An 18253-nucleotide genomic window follows, 5' to 3' on the forward strand; every position below is an offset into this window, starting at 1 on the left:
TTATTTAAAAACAACAGTCAAATCTGTAATACATAAGGAGAGGAGCTCTTTCTTAAAATATGCAAATTATCCAGCCACACCTCTAAAGTCAAACAGAAAGCACCAACATGATCTATATTTTGAAAGAGATCAATGTTGGGATGATGCTTGCAGCTCTGTGCAGTTTTGTGTGTGTGAGTTAGAGAAGAGTGGAAAATAAATTGCAATGACTGGTCAACTGGAATGACCAAGGCATTTTGTTGGCTAAACGTTCAAAAATCCTTCAACTGTTAGTGACAATAGGATTATATATCATTTGAAGAGAGACCTACTAAAACATGCATCATTCGAGTTTATTCCCTTGATGGAAATAATAGAAAGCTGTATTCTAAATAGATGAAGGCCAAAAAATAAAAATTGGTGCCAATAAATGATAAAGCATGGAAATATTAATTAATATTGTATTTCACTTGGTACAATGTAAACACTATTATTTAGAAATTGAGCCTATTTTCCAAAAAAAAAATAAAATAAAACTAATTGGATATCGATTAGAGTAATATTATAGTAACTTCTGTGAAGTGATAAGGGCCTGAAATAGATTCAAGACAACAGAAACAGAAGATAGGAATTTGAGAGCTGTTTTTCAGGAAGGCTAAGAGAAAAAAAAAGTTTTTAAATTGAATAATTTAATGAGGAGCAAGAGATTTCAAAATCATGTTTCAAGCCATCCTAACATTGACAGAAAAAAAAGAAAATTGGAAGAAAGTCCATCTCACCTCCTGATAAAAGTTCTCAAGCATGTGCTATATAGAAATATTACAAAAAGTAGAAATTAAAAAGTAACAAAAACACATTTCTTCACCTTTGTTTGTGGTGGGGGGTTTTATTTGTTTGTTTGTTTTTGCCTTTCTTCTGATCCATTTCAGATCTGCTCATCTGCTCCACCAAAATGATTTCTATTCCAAGCTAGATAATCAGCCTCCACAAAGATACATTTAAAATGACTTTTTATAACCTCTTAAACTGATTTAGCTTCCTTTGTCTTTTTCCTATAATTCCTGGCATGTCTCTCTCAGAATATTATCTCCTCAACTAGAATATTAACTCTTTGATGGCAGGACGTCTGTCTTCCAACTTTGTACTCTCATTGCCCAACACAGTACCTAGCCTATGATAAACATTCAATATATTAATTCATTTACTCTTTCATTATAAGAAGTTGAACAATTTGGCCAGGCATGGTGGCTCACGTCTGTAATCCTAGCACTTTGGGAGGCTGAGAGGGGTGGATGACGAGGTCAGGAGATCCAGACCATCCTGGCCAACATGGTGAAACCCTGTCTCTACTAAAAATACAAAAATTAGCCAAGTGTGGTGGCGTGTGCCTGTAATCCCAGCTACTCAGGAGGCTGAGGCAGGAGAATTGCTTGAACCTGGGAAGTGGAGATTGCAATGAGCCGAGATCTCTCCACTGCACTCCAGCCTGGCAACAGAGTGGGACTGTCTCAAAAAAAAAAAAAGAAACAAAGAAAGAAAGAAAAGAAATTGAACAATTTAAAAAATTTCTACTTAGGCCCAGTGCCGTGGCTCACGCTTGTAATCCTAGTGCTTTGGGAGGCCAAGGAGGGAGGATTGCTTGAGGCCAGGAGTTTGAGACCATCTTGGACAACACAGTGAGACCATGTCTTCACACAAAAAAATGTTTTTTTAAATTACCCGGGCATGGCAGTACACAACTATAGTCTTAGCTATTCAGGAGGCTGAGGCAGAAGGATCACTTGAGCCCAGGAGGTCAAGACTGCAGTGAACCATGACTGTGCCACTGCACTCTGGCTTGGGGACAGAGAGAGACCCTGTCTTAAAACACACACACACACACACACACACACACACACACACATTGATAGAAAAAAATAAAAAAACCAAAAACAAACAAACAAAAGCCCTTGTCATAGGGAGGAGCTTAAGAAGAAGAGCCCCTTCTTTTGTCTTAATAAAAACAAACAAATAAACAAAAACCCTCAAGCATCACGTCAAAGATACCATCATGTCAAGCCAATATCCTGAGACTACAATCATTTATCATCAAGTAGCAGCCGTTGTTAGAAGTGATGTTGATCCTTGGTAAATTGCAACCACAGTAACCTTGTCATATCATCACAAAATTCTCGCACTATATCATTTAGCTATGAGATACTTCCTTAACTTTTGTCCATAGGGTTTTCTCTTCTATGTTCAATCACATAAGGAAAAAAGTTATGCATAGAGGTGATGCAGGATTTTTTTGCTCCTTAGCTCAGCTAATCTGGGTTTTGGTTTGACGACCATGAAGAATTAGGCATGCGGACACATTGAAGGGTGAGGAAGGTGGAATGTATTAAGTGAAAAAGAAAGCTCTCAGCAAAGAGAGGGGGTCCTGCAAGCAGGTTTCCACCTCCCTCAAATTGAATACTAGCACCACCACACACGAGATAAAGAGGCCAGGCTCCTCCCCTGGATAAGGCACAAATTCCTGGTGGTTCCACCCCATTCCCCCAGTGCATGTGGGCTTCCAGTCCACTGCGGGCACGCCCAGGCAAGCACCCCATGCAGGCTTCCTTATCTGCACAAAATATCTGGTGTAAACACTTGTGGGGGCGAGTTGGAGACTCTCTGGGGACCCTTCCCTTTCTGCCTAGGCCTTTGTCTGCCTCCTACCTCTATCAATCAGAGGTAAGCCAAAATGTTTTTGATCATTTTCTGATGAAATGTTTGTTAGAAGAAAATACAGCGTGACCTGGCGTGGTGGCTCACGCCTATATCTCAACACTTTGGGAGGCTGAGGCGGGCGAATCACTTGAGGTCAGAAATTCGAGACCAGCCTGGCCAACAGGTGAAACCCTGTCTCTACTAAAAATACAAAAATTAGCCAGGCATGGTGGTGCATGCCTTAGTTCCAGCTACTTGGGAGGCTAAGGCAGGAGGATTGCTTGAACCTGGGAGGCAGAGGTTGCAGTAAGCTGAGATTGCATCACTGCACTCCAGCCTGGGTGACAGAGCCAAGACACAGTCTCAATTAAAAAAAAAAAAAGAAAAGAAAGAAAATACAATTTTAATGCATGAGATATAATCAGGCAATATTTTAAAACATAACTGAGGTTAAAGCTTCATCGATTTGGTTCCAGAATGTGAGATTTCTGACTTTCAATTTAGTTTTTTTATCCAGATTACCATAAAGTGAATGAAAAGTTTTAGGGTCCTTCAGTAGCAAGATGTTTAATAGTAACTTGAAATGAGAAGTCTCCCTCCTCCATCCCCTCTGTTAGCTCAGAAATATGGCCTTTGTGTGGGACAACTGAAATCCAGACTCGATTTCTAGCTCTTTTTCTTATCATTTGTAAGTTACGTAAACTGTCCATGGCTCAATTATTTTTTTAAACTCTTAAAATTGGACTGGCAGTAGTAGTTACCTCCTAGGGCTTTGTGAAATAAAAGTGAGATATTTAATTTAAATCACTTAGCATAGTAATTGGGTTATAGTGAGCATTCAGTAAGTTTTAGCTGATATTATTATTACTATGTTTATTATTTCATAAAGGGACAGGATTTTGATTTATTGAAATACTAAGGCAAATCCCATTGAAACTTACATTTTCAAATGTCATTATTGAGAATGACATCATTGTGTCTGCATTATCATTTTGCTCAAACTTCTACTGGTTTATCAAACTTCTACTGGTTTATGCATCATAAGGAAACATATAGCAAAATATAATAAATCTTATAGGAGAGACCAAAGATTTGCTTGCATTTCTTTCTTTTTATGCAGGAGTTGGAGCTAAATTTATAAAAATCTCATGGCTAATTTCAGTGTGTGTGGTAACCTTATAAAAATAAATATCTATATTAAAGTTATGAAATCTAATCTGAGAGCAAAGTGATATGGTGTAAAATAAAGTATATAGAATCATATTTTTAGCAGTCAAGATACTCAACGTACATTCAATGACTTAGAAATTGATCAAATTTTTGAGATACCAAACTTCTTTAATTTTCTTCATTCTTCACTTCTGCTTACATTTTATTTTTCAGTTTATTTATATATCTATTCTGGGAGAAAGCATGTAAGAGTAAGAGGAAAATGCAAATAAATCTATTTAACAGAGTTACTTCTTAGCAGATAGAAAAGAAGTGAAAAAGAAGTTAGATTGTGATGATAAATCCATTACGGGTTACTCACTTCACTAATGTGGAGTAGCTACAATTTCTCTGTCTTCCACTGGCTGAGATAATTAAGAGTTAGCTGATATGTTTTGACAGAGGTGGAGCATTTAATCTTAAAACTATTTCTTACAAATGCTATGTCTTCCTCTATAAAAATACATGGAAGCTTTTACATTAAATTAAATTTTCTAATATCACTAAAGCTAAACTATCTTCAGCCACATCAGTTTATTCACTATTTTTATTCATTCCTATTTCATTTAATATACAATTTGTTATATCAAAAAAATATAATTCTAGGTAACTCAAAAGACCAAACTTAGCCATTGTAACAAAAAAGAAAAAAAAAAAACCTATGGAGAATTTTTAAATTATGCTGAACATGTAATCGAAAATATTAGGCAGCATGTGTTTAAATATCTAGAGAAAAGAAGGCCGCAATGGAAACTAAATCCAATAGATTGAATATACAAAGGGACAATGGCCTGACCATATGTAAAAATAGAAACAAATTGGGAAGCAAACCTCCTTATCTACAATAAACAGCCCAGCAAACCAGCCTTTTGTAAATCAGATTTGCAGGAAGTCAGATTGCTATCTCTAGTAACAACCCAGGAAGCTAAACAATTACTTGTATAACAATCAGCTCCAAATGACCAGAATTGATTAATAACTGGCAGCTTTCCTAATTTTTGTCCTTGCTTCCAACTTCAGAGCAACAGAAAAAAGTCAAACATGCACCTCTAACCAATGGCTTCTAGTTATCCTGCCTATAGCTTCCCCAGGCCAACAGTCTCTAACGAGGGCATAGATGAAGCCTTCCTTTTTTTTTTTCCCCCCCCTACACAGCTTTCCCACTCCTCTGCGGGCCTTTAAGTCTCTGCCAAAATGTAACTGATGGAGCTGACTTTCTTGCTATAGCAGTCTCTGAATAAATACTCTTTGCTTTTTTCATTTGGTTAATATTCATTTATTTCCACACTATTGGAGCATCTATTCCAGGTCCATTAATAGGTAACGTGCATGCATACACTAAAAAGCTAATCTTCATAATATTCCGTGAGAAAATTTTTAAATCCCCATTTTACAGATATAGAGCACTGTTTGCAGAAGTTAAATAGCTTCTCATTTTCTCCCATTTTTACATCACGCTAGAGTAATAGCTTTTGGTGTATTATTGCTTAAAAAGATTTGAGGCCAGGTATGGTGGCTCACACTTGTAATCTCAGCACTTTGGGAGGCCACGGTGGGTGGATTGCTTGAGCTCTGGAGTTCAAGAGTAGCCTTGGCAACATAAGGAAACCCTGTCTCTACAAAAAAATTTAAAAAATTAGCTGGGCAGGGTGGCATGAGGAGGTTGCACTGAGCCGAGATCGTGCTACTGCACTCCAGCCTGGGTGACAGAGTGAGATCCTGTCTCAAAAAAGAAAAAAATTTAAGGTAATATTAAAAGTATATCTAACAATAGTAACAGCACCTGTAAATTAGGTAAGTGTTTTCTAGCATGACTTAAATTTGTATTCATCAACTTTCTGGACAAATATAAACATTGTATTTTGAATTGATTCATTGCTTTAAAGTTGTAATTTATCAAAATATTTGTGGAATTGAAAAAATCAAAAGCACTATAAAAAATTACTTCTGTCTTTATTTGATATTAGAACACATCAGCAGAAATAATTTCCTGGCCAAGCAGTAATTGCATCAACAAGCTTTTCATAGATAGTGGGTAGAGCACCTTATAAGAAAGTGTGATTATTTATGATATATGATATTGACAAGGAAAAAGGTAAAAATGGAAATGGTAAAAATGAAAAGTGAAATTGATGATTCTAAAAGTAGAGTAATTGGTTTACCTGGCATTATAAATACTCTGCAATTTTTTAAAGTTAATTGCCTAACACTCATATAAGATAGGCAATATTGCATTTAGAAAATGAGGAAACAAAGTCATAGAGATATTCAGAACATTACCTAAAGTTTCTTAATTAGTGCGCAGAGGAGCCTATATTTTCAAAATGCATTATTTTTTTTTTTTTGGTTTCAAAGTCTATCACATATGCTTAAGAAATATTTGATCAAAATTCACTTTTAAGATGCTCCCTTAGCACGTTATTTAGCCACCAAACTTAAAATGGAAGTAATTTGTTTTCTAATTCAGCCATGTAGGAAAGAAAGGAGGAACATGGCATTTGTACATATTAGAAATTTCCGTAAAAGTTATGTAAAGCCAGACTGAAAACTATTAGGACAATATAGGTGACAAATAAAGCTTTTTAAATGCCTGAACACAAAATGATATTTAAGCACAATTTCTTTTCCAAGGACTGAAAAAGTAAAAAGAAATCTACAGGTAACATTGTTTTATAATGTGGAATAAGAAATGATGGCTAAAGGTCAAATAAGTCCACGGGTGATTTAGACTTTGTCTCAATAATTCTATCTAGCTAGCTCACACCTTTATTAAGAATTTCTTGCACTGAGAATTATAAATTAAAATGAACGAAAAGCTGAAATGTAAGAATTCTTATAAAAAGAAAAAGATTTATAGCATTACAAGCTAAGAAAGAAAAACTATTTTTTTTGAAATTTCACTGTTGTAACCAGAAGTAATGAATTTGTCACTTAAAATTATAAATACAAGGGTATATAATTTGATCATTTTGCAAAGTGTACAGAGAGCCTCCTTTATACACACCTTAACCGCTTTCTTCCCCTCTCACAAGCAAAAGACTGATTATTCATTACCTATCCATTGATCTAATTTTTAAAACTTGTAGTTATCTACTCCCCATTGGGCATGTGAAAAAGTTTTCAGTTTGTACTATAATATTTTTTAATAGAAAAGAAAAAATAATTGAGGTCTCCATCTTTGTCTCTTTCCATATCAGATCTTCTAAATGGAGGTAGTTGAGTAAAAGGTGTAGAGCAGATTTGAGATGCATTTTATAAGAAAACCACCTGGGAAATTTCCCAAACAAGACAAGTCCCAGACTCTAATCACATCATGGAAATAACATGCTTCAGTAACTTTGAGGCAAACCTACAGTGTAGTAGGCAGATATCTAGATTACATTATTCCTCTCTTCCACTGACTAGCTGTGTGACACCAGTCATATCACCTGACTCCTCTGTGGCAAGTTTCTTCCTTTGAAAGAAGGGGATGATAATAATAGAACTTCATGAAGTTTGTTTAAGGATTAAGGAGGTTAACATGTATGTGTTGAATAGTAAACACCAGGGGAATATTACTTATTACAATCAATATGAAATAAAGCAAATTATGTTAGATAATGAGCAGCAAGTTGAAAATATTCTTATGGCTATGGTCAAGAGAAATCGGATGCTGTCGGTTCTACTAGCTATGATAATGTTCTTAGATAAAGAAGGAGATTAAGAGAAAAGAATTATCTTCTAGAAAACATTAAGCATCATGTTTATATCTTATCAATGGGAGAAATTGATTACAGACACAAATTTACTACTTCTTCATGCTCCGTACTGGTCAGTGAATACTGGATTACAGCACTTATTATGCAGTCCCTCTATCTGTATGATTCTTTGATTAAGGTTTTCACTTCTTGAAAGCAGAAGTTGTATCAAAATTCTTTGAGTCTTAAATGTATACTAATGCTTCACATACAGTGGTACTCAATATATGTTGAATGTATGAGGAATGAATTTATAAAAATAAATGCATGGATTTGACAGCTTTCAAAGAAAGAATGGAATTCATATAGAGTAGGTTTAACATTTAAAATGTAAAGTGTTTTCAGAAACTTCTTACTTAAATCTACTTCTTAAAAACAAAAATCTCCTTCTCAGCAGCCTTTTCGATATGATTAGGTTCAAAGGACTGCACGGTTTTCTGTGTTTCTACTTCAACTTGACAGAAAATATTTAATTTTTCTTAAATAAGTGAAAGAGATTTATACTTTTATTACTTCTTGACTAATACATCATAATATCTTTTTAAGAAAGAAAAGTAGAAAGCCTACTTGGTAGGAATTTTCATTTATTTATATACACATAATGGTTTTATTAGTTGGAATTGTTTTTTAAAGTTAAGATTTGTTTTAAATAAATTAAGATGAGGAAAATGTGGAAAATGTTTTGCTTCTGAAATCTTGAAGGTATTTCAGAGTACATGTTGTATTGTCCATGCTTGTCTTCCAAAATTAACTATATATAGCAAGATTGGCACATCTTTTGTGGGTATGGTATATTTTTAATCTAGGCATCACATTGATTTGAGCTATAAAATTATTTTGAAATGTTAGTGCTTATGAACTATTACATGATTTTATATCTCAGAAATAATATGATATGTGTATATAATTATTTCTTACCCTATTCGAGTCAATTCTTGCTCTGGAAGTATAGATGGGAGGTGGGATGTTGAAAGCCTGAGGGACCAAGTACTCCTCAGCATCCATCATATCTTCCAAATCCTCTTCATCCAAGAGATTCTGAAAGAACTTGCTGTCATTTGGACTGGGAAGCTTCATACGATCATCACCCTAAAAGATTGCCCATCAGACACAAATATGATTCTTTCTTATCTTAAATATGTGGTCTCTGCAATAAATTTATGTAATATCATAACAAATGGTTGAAAAATTCATACACACATTTTAAAAAAACAAGTCTTTAGCACAACCACCGGCCATTAAGAAACCTATAACATGCTTAGAAATGATAGGGCCAGGTAAACAAACTTTATACAAGGAGAATATGATAAATGCCATTAGAGAATAATAAAGCAAAATCAAAAGATGTTTTTAGGGAGGTAAAATCAATTTCAGGTCTGAAAATAATTGTTCATTGCCCAGATAGTGTATGGGTTGCAACTTTAAGAATAAACAATAAAAGGTGATCAATTTATCAATGTTTATTTTATCTGGTTGGTTTGATGCTGTAGGATTATCAGGACCATAGGGTCTATACTTTATAGTATACTGGCTACATTATCAAAGTAGGGGCATTCAAAACTCACAGTGCAAGTGGCAAATAGAGTAAAGGAGTACAAGAAAGACATCAAAACCTTTGTTATGCTCTTCCTCACCTCGTTTATTTCTTAAATAATTTTCCTATATTTTTAAGGTTACATAATTTTTGGAAACAATTTCAGTTCATGAAAACTAATTTTGGGGAAAAAATAAATGGAAATAAGTATCTTCTAAAACCTAGCTTTTATCTTTATGTCAGACTGTCGATATGAAAATAAAGGCTACCTTGCTCTACTGAGGAAACATAATACACTCTTGTCCAAGGCCCATTTGTTTAGAGTTTAGGTGAAAATAATCATAGAGAAATATATTATTATTTTTTAATTATCCAAGTCTATCTATTTTTCTAGTGTTAAATATAAAATATTTCTTTGGTTGATTAAAATGTGCATCAATTCATTTGAATTGAGTTATTGCTTAGATACTGCATATCTCTCCAAATAAAACAAAACATATTTTAAAATATTTTTGGGGAAATTAAATAATATACTGAAACTTTTGATTCACTGTCTTCAAGCATGGGCAAGATTAAAACAAAAATCTGTCTTCCTTTTGTTCTGAAAAAAGAAAATTATACTAATGAACATGACTTACACATAATGTTAATAAAATCAAGGTGCTAAAATAAGTGTCTGAGGATTAAGACCTTTTTATGTATATGTATAATCATAATTGTCTGTTCAGTAGCAGAGCCACTTGAATACTAAGGGAAGGTGCTAAAAGGTGGATCTGACATGAAATAAAAAGCTCTTTTCCATAAGTCATTTCACATGATAATTCTGCTTAATTAATCAACATGTTTGTGGTGCTTTCCACAGTTCCAAAGTCCTGATACTACTCATTTTGCAGTGAGTTTGCCATTGGCCTAGTCTTAAAGGCATAAGTCAAATGTACTCACCTGAATAACTAGGTATCTTTGAGGGTCTCGAGCCATCCTTGAAAACTCAGCAGCCAGTTCCTTAAATTTAGGTCTACTGTCAGCATCAATCATCCAACCTGGAAATTTACACAGTGAAAATGTCACTATATTCATAACTAGAAAGGAGTTGAAATTTAAATTTTGTGAAAATATGAGCAAAAGTTTGAAAAATGTTGTTTTAATCATAATGATCTGAAAAAGAAAGAAAGCTAGTGAAAGAAACGACTCAATTGGTAAGGCTTTATCGGTCTCTTTGTTGATATTCATAACTAAATGTAATGTACTGTAAAACAAAAGATAAATTTTTTCTCTGATGCGTATAGATGTGACTGCAATATAAGTTATTATTTTGTATTAGGAGTGACATAGGAGAAAAGATTTGGTTACAATGCTTACACTGGTACAAAGGGGAAAAGAGGAATTAAAAGCAACTTTCTTGTGCTACATTTGTCCTGGTGGACAAAAAAAAAAAAAAAAAAAAAAACTAATGCAAAGTGATTGGTAATGCCTGTTCAGCAATAGACATTAGCTTATCTTAGTACTAGCTTGTCTAGTATAAAAATACTATCAGCAATTTTCAAGGTATGTATTCTTATTTAGCTGGGAGTCTAGATAAAGCAGACCTTATCTCTACAGGCTCTGTTTAGCTAATGAGATGACAAGAATAAAAGTACCAAGCTTTCCTTGATTTTCTTGCCAAATTATCCTCTTCTTAGGTATTAAAACCCCGAAAGAAAGGTAAAATTCTCTATTAGGGAAAGTGTTGTTTCCTTCGTTTTACATAATTTCATCAGAGCTAAATTCTGACGAGTTTAAATCATTTCCTATGCTAGTTACAGGATTAAATTATATAAGACATGCATGTTTTTAAACTTTCTTCCATAGATGTCTACCAAACAATATTTAATAGAATAAGGCTGTAAAGCTTGTTCCTTCCTTTTCCGGGAGTTCAGTTTTTATTCCTATTCTGGGAATTTTTTGGGTGTCATTTTATGTATCATTAATGTCATCTGCTTTTTTTTCTCCCCAAACAAATCTCAAATGCTCTGTATTCTATAGCATTCATTTGAAAAAATGCTTGCTAATGCCAAGATGCTAATGAGAAAACAGGTGTTTCTGAAACTATTCAGGTGTTTCTGAAACTATTGAAGCCAAAAAAGGTTAACCACAGTTGAGGTATCAGTTTCTCTCCAACTAAATATTGAGTAAATAGAACTATGCTTAGTGAAAAGGGCAGGCTGACCTGAACTGCAAAGAACATTTTTTATTTCCTCCCTCACTGTCAGAATGTATCACACATGTCATGAATATAAATCTGAGTAGACCTGGGTCCAAAGTCTCTTATTAATAAGATGCTTATTCACCTTCACAAGTTTGTTTCTTTGCTAACCCCGTGTAAATCAGAAGGGGAAAGCCTTAGATTATACAAGAGAGATTGCTGCATGTTAATCTCACTTAAATTAAGCCAGAAACTCCAGAGACTTCCTCGGTTCTATTTAAATTAAGGGCCTGTGCTTCAAAAACACATTTATAATACATATGTGTCTGGGACATAGGAAGAAAAAAGAAAAGTAAGAGTGTGATGTAAACAAATGATCAAATTGAAAAAAGTAAACATTTATAATCTTTTTAGCTCACTATAGATTCATTTCTTCCCACTTCCCACCTTGTCCTGCTAATTTGCTCCTGACTAAAACCAGTAGACCTATTTCTATTAAATTAATTTTTAAAACTGCCAGTTTCAAGCTTTTTTCCTTCATGTTTAGATCATTTATGTAGCCTGATATTTTTCCATAAAGGTCACTAATGTTATTACTAACATTCATGTTAGTAATGTTAAGTAATAACATTATTGTGACTAATTACCTCTCTTTACGACAGGCAATTTGACTGTCATGGAGATTAGGAGAATAAAAGAGTCATAATTTTGACTTCATAGCATGGAAGAGTATTACTTTATATTAATAATAGTCACAACAAAGAGGCGTTCATATGTTCCCTTCATAATTGTTTTTGAACTGTCGTATTTTTCAATACAGAGAAATGTTGTACAGATTGAGTAACCTGTGCTATTACTTTACTAAGAATGATGATGGTGATAACATTATTTTGCAGTCTTACATTTGACCATGACCATGTAAACGTCAATAGTGCAGATGGGCGGCTGAGGCAAACGTTCTCCTTTCTCTAATAAATCAGGGATTTCTCGCGTTGGAATTCCATCATAGGGTTTTCCTCCAAAGGTCATCAGTTCCCATATAGTAACTCCTATATTGGAGAAAAAATTCTTACTTAAGCATATTAACAACATATTTTGAACAAACCAGCACTATACCAATAGTAAAAGAAAGAATACTCCTTACAGGTCAACCCAAACACCAATCAATTAAAAAAAAAAAAGCTCCACAAATTCCTGCATCCATTATGAGAACCCCAATGTCAAAATCTTTGTGGGAGAATTTTCTTATTATTGTCTTGGAATTTCTAATGGATAGAAGAGACAATTTACAGTGGATGTCAGCATATAGAATCTGTTCCCCATTTCTGCCTATAGGTAACACTAATGTTTGCTGATCCAAGTTATATTTCACTATACAACGTTACAGTCCATAAAACAATTCATCTACTATATATACATATGTATTCAGTACCAATAAATATGCTTTTGCCAGTAAAATAAGATATTGACTAATTTTAAGATTAGCATCTTTGCTATAAAAGGCTTCCAGAATAATTACCTTATGTTACAATAAAGAATTGTGACTCTCTCTAACTTACACAAAGAAAACAGTTGAATAAAACATAGACTTCTTTAGCACATATGAGAGCCTGAGAGAGGAATGTTCCATACGTAATACATAGTACATGTGAAGTAGTCACCAACAAAATTGTGAAGGGGATAGAAAGTAGTTTATTCTTTAGGTAATAAAATGGCTTTCTTGAATCACTGGGACATTGATTTTCTCTGCAAAAGCAAATACCCTAAATGGTAGCATGCAAACAGCCAGTTTTGGTGATAATGATGGTTCTGATTTCAGCAATAATATATACACTAAATATCTTTTTTGTAATGTAATGATCATATAATTTAAGATAATATTTTCTTAGGGATAAAGATTTTTAAGTTCAGAAATGGCTAGCTGGGCACAATAATATTACAAAGTGAATTTTGATTGATGTGTATATACAGTCATCTTTCAGTATAAAATCCATTAATTAGAGCTATGTTTTCTTTCCTATTGCCATCTGTAATGAATTATTTACTCAGGCTGAAGTATTTTTTAGTTTATAACAGTTATCATTGACTGATAACAAAAATACAAAGCTTAAAATATGAAACTATGTGGAACTTAAAATTATTCTTTATAATAGAATATTAACTATTACCTGATTTTTTTGGTTAATATTTACATCTTAGGATTTTAGGCATATTGTTAACACGGACCTAGTGACAATTTAATTGACTGATTGTTATTACATCTTTAATTTTGTATATTAAGGAGTAGCTCCTAAAATCTATCATAAAAATTTTCTATGAGGCAGGCTGCAACAAGTTAAGTGGATGACTGTTCATCTCTAGATACTCATACTTACAGAATATATATATATATTTTAGAATATTTTATATTTAGAATATTTTATATTTTAGAATTATCTAGTTTATATTTTAGACAGGGTCTCAATCTGTCACTCAGAATGGAATGAAGAGGCATGATCACAGCTCACTGCACCCTCAACTTCCCCAGGCTCACATGATCTTTTCACCTCAGCTTCCTGAGTAGCTGGGACTACAGGCATGAGCCACCATGCCTGGCTGATTTTTGCATTTTTTAGTAGATAAAGAGTTTCAGCATGTTGCCCAGGCTGGTCTCAAACTCCTGGGTTTGAGCCATCTGCCCACATCGGCCTCCCTAAATGCTAGGATTACAAGCACGAGACACCGTGCGGGGCCTAGAATATATATTTAAGGAGAACACTTTATTAACTTAGGTAGGTAGTTATAAAAGATAGAGTAGATACTCTCACATTTCTAGCAGAACTCCCAACATAAGCAAGATACAAAGCAACTGTAAATCAAAATAATAGAAAATATAATAAACAGCAACATATAAATACAAAAACAAAAGCCAAAATATAAAAAACTCTACTTCTTCTGATAATAATCCAATTATATCCTTGTAAAGGTGATGACAAGATAGATAGATAGGGTTAGAAAAGGATGGTTTCATGCAAAAGAACAATCTCAGGAAAGCTAAAACAAAACATCCTCAAATTTTACTTGCAATTCCTTTATCTTAAGATGTATATCACAGCCAGTGCTTATTTTGTAAAAATAAAAATGCACCTAGTGAGAATTTTCCATAAAGGTGCACTGTAAACAAGGTTATGCAACTTTCTCTGCCTTTTACGCCTTTTGCAATCAACTATGATATATCACAACATTTTTTAAATGCCTTATGAATATGGGTTGATGACCTGGGCTGTGTTTCAAAACAGAGTACTACCTATCTATTTATTTATTTTTGCTGAACAGTTCCGGGGATTTTGCAACTCAACATGAAGAAAAATGTTACAGCCTGAGTAACAAGATTTTCCCCAAAAGACAAATTTTACTATTAAAAATATGACTGTTCTGCCAAGTTTATATATATCTTGAGCTAATTTAAATTTGCCTTCAGGAGACTGCCATATTTGATTCAGGGAATTGTAAGTAGAAAGAAAAAGAAAAAAGTATATACGTATATAAAATATACCATATGATATAATACATAAATCCGACATAATGTATATTCTATAAACCTATCTATATCATGTAATGTATAAATGCTAATCAATCAACATGCTAATCTGTATAATATATAAAGTTATCATAGAATACATGCAAAAGATGTTTTTCTATACACTTCTTACAATAGTTTAGCAAGTAAGTTTTGTCAAGCATTTGCACTACATTTGTCTATACCTCAGACACACGACATTTTCTATTTCTAAGCTGAGTAAAATAAACACATGAAACCTTCATGAAAATTTTACCACCTCCTATGGCATACATATGTGGAAGGAATAACCCACTTGATTGAAATGTCTTAAATACTTTTTTAAAGATAGTTAATTTTTTCCTAGATAAGAATTGTAAGTGCTTCAGTGATTGAATGGTTTATATCTTTTTTTTCCAACAATGCAAAAAAGGTAAAACTTTTTTTTAAGCTTAAGTTTGAGTAAAATAAATTGTACCATACATTTAAATCTCACCACCACCCTTTTATTGAAATGGGCATTATGCTTTTTATTTGTAAGAAATGCTAATTTTATATGATATATTTAAACTTAGAAACGTATTCACTCCTTCTTGGTATTACCGGACTTACTGAAATTTTAAGTAGCCAGACAGATGCTAAATAGCTCATCTTAACAATTAAGTTAAACACAATAAAATAAATGTTCTAATTATAAATATCACTCTTTTCCAGTTCATATTATTCACTCTGTAATATTTCTGTAACTCCACAAGTAGTTTGTAAATTAAAATTAATGTTGTAATTAAATTAATGTTGTAATTAGCAATCTTTTACCATGTTCATTGCTCTAACTTACTGCTGTCAGTAATTTTTCTTTGTTATGACAATAATCTGTTTTCTACTATAGAACATAAATTCTCACATGCAAGAAACCCACAAAAAAGTTGGTTTTGTTTTTGTTTGAATATTTACTGTATTCAGAGTTATGTTTTTGAAAGTTGCTTAAAATTAACACCATGAAATTCTATGAAATTGTCCCTAAACTAAAATTGGCCGATTTTTTTTTTCTGTCAAAATGATCAGGCAAGTTCCTACAAAACCACAGCTCATGGAAAACATCTTAGCAGAAATATTAGTATATTACATTGTAATAAACCAGGAAAAAAAAAAACAGAAAAAGGCAGATAGCAATGCTATTTAGAATATTTTGTTGTTCTTCAATGAGAACACATGGACACAGGGAGGAGAACATCACACATCGGGGCCTGTCGGTGGATGGAGGGCAAGGGGAGGGAGAGCATTGGGACAAATACCTAATGCATGCGGGGCTTAAAACCTAGATGACGGGTTGATAGGTACAGCAAACCACCATGCCACATGTATACCTATGCAACAAACCTGCAGGTTCTGCATGTGTATCCCAGAACTTAAAATAAAATAAAATAAAATAAAATATTTTGGTTTTTTTTTTTTCATTGAGAAAGCAAAGAGCTAACTCCTTTAGGAAATTAGGCTTATCAATAGGTATTTATAACACAACAAAATAATTTAGCTTAAGATATTTCACATGAACTTAACATATGTATTTTTGCTTTACAAGCTTTAATTCGCAAAGAAGATTTATTTACCATAGCTCCAAACGTCACTCTGATGGGTGAATTTCCTGTAATGTATACACTCCAGAGCCATCCATTTAATTGGCATCTATAGAGAAGTAAGAAGTAAAAGTTTTAAAATTACATTAAAAATTCATTTCTATATGTATTTCCTAAATGTGAGTCTCTGGGCTGGCCTTAATCATATTTTTTTTATTATGTGTGTATAGATATAACTATAACTATAAATATATGTTAATTTATAAAATACATAAAGTGAATTAATCTAAAGATGTACTATACTTATTCATTTTTTATTTTATTTATTTTTTGAGACAGGGTCTCACTCTGTCACCCAGGCTAGAGTGCAATGGCACAATCTCAGCTCACTGCAATCTCTGCCTACCAGGCTCAAGTGATCCTCCCACCTTAGCCTCTGAGTAGCCAGGACCATAGGGGTGCGCCACCATGCCTGGCTAATTTTTGCATTTTTTTAGAGATGATCATCATGTTGCCCAGGCTAGCCTAGAACTCCTGAGCTCAAGTGATCTGCCCGCTTTGACCTCCCAAAATGCTGGGATTACATACGTGAGCTACCCTGCTCGGTCATACTTATTTTTTTTAAAAAAAGCTTTATAAACAATTAAAGGTAAAAATAATTAAGTGGGGATAACTTTCTATAGTTCTTAATTAACATTCAGTAATTAAGTTGCTAGTAAATATTATGATTTATAATATTAAATCTAAACATCTAATACACATGCTTCTAAAAATGTGTTTATAGTTTTTTCTCAAAAAATGAGATTTGTTATACTTTCAGTTATCCTTTTTCACCCTCAGACAAATTTTGGGCCACCAGTACAATGGACTCTTTCTATACTTGCCCCCTCCCTTCTCCTCTCATATAATTTGGCCACTAAAAGACCTAAAATCATGAATTCCAAAGTTAGCCTTGCTTTGTTTTCCAGCTTCAAATGACCCCTCTCATCTTGGTTAGCCAGTATTGAAAATATGTACCATTTTCAAAATAGGAACTATATAAAAGAATGTGAAAGGATCAGCACAAATCTATCATCACTACAAGAAAAACAACTCAACCCACATATCCTGCTGATGATGGGTCAGCAGAATGAGTTTCAACTATGAAGGGCAGCATTATATAGCTGGGAATATAATTAGATTCTATGGAATAAAGATAAACACTTCTACTTTGCAGTTGAAAGCTTAAAACTAAATAGGCCTTTGAAATCATGAGGTTGGCTGCTCACCAAGGTGACACCAAGGTAACTCTATGACAGAATCATGGTATTCAGTGAAAGGGAACAGAAGACACATTGAAAATAATTTCCCTATGGGCAAGGAGTTAGCAGACTTTATGGACTACGGACATTGTGTTAAAGAAGTAAGTTTAAATCACAGGTAGCTTGATAAAGACTTAATAGTTACCAAGCATTTAAAGCTATAATGAATCTTGCTTTAGACAAATCTTATGTCTCAAATCTTATGTTCTCAAGACAAGTGAAGCCATGTGATTTATAGACTTCAACTTCTGTGCAGTCTTAGAGTGAATTTCAATGCCGTGGTCTCAGACTACTGCAATTTGGTAGTAAACAGGCAAAATAGGGTAGTTTTAAAATTTTTTGTGTTATTTTGCCTTGTGATAAAGTTAAGCATTTGGAAACCTATCATTGCAAAATATTTATCATATATATTTGGATGGCCCATATGATAAATAAGGCATATAATAAATATATTTATATGACATGAGAATAACTGGGTTTTTTGTTGTTGTTGTTAGTGTAAGCT

The 18253-nt window shown here is 33.4% G+C and overlaps 1 protein-coding gene across 6 annotated transcripts in view; it reads right to left on the minus strand.

Moving 5' to 3' along the window:
* ERBB4 (erb-b2 receptor tyrosine kinase 4) overlaps positions 1-18253 on the minus strand; it is a 1171871-nt gene that overhangs the window by 36482 nt on the left and 1117136 nt on the right. For all 6 annotated transcript variants that reach the window (XM_055379529.2, XM_019022670.4, XM_019022668.4 and 3 more), the window contains 4 exons: positions 16481-16556; positions 12235-12381; positions 10093-10190; positions 8535-8705 (listed from right to left, as the gene is read on the minus strand). In XM_055379529.2, coding sequence (XP_055235504.1) covers positions 8535-8705; positions 10093-10190; positions 12235-12381; positions 16481-16556 — 492 coding nt within the window. The remainder of the gene's footprint in view (positions 1-8534; positions 8706-10092; positions 10191-12234; positions 12382-16480; positions 16557-18253) is intronic.

Source organism: Gorilla gorilla, chromosome 11 (genome assembly GCF_029281585.2).
Source record: "Gorilla gorilla gorilla isolate KB3781 chromosome 11, NHGRI_mGorGor1-v2.1_pri, whole genome shotgun sequence".
NCBI lineage: Eukaryota > Metazoa > Chordata > Mammalia > Primates > Hominidae > Gorilla > Gorilla gorilla.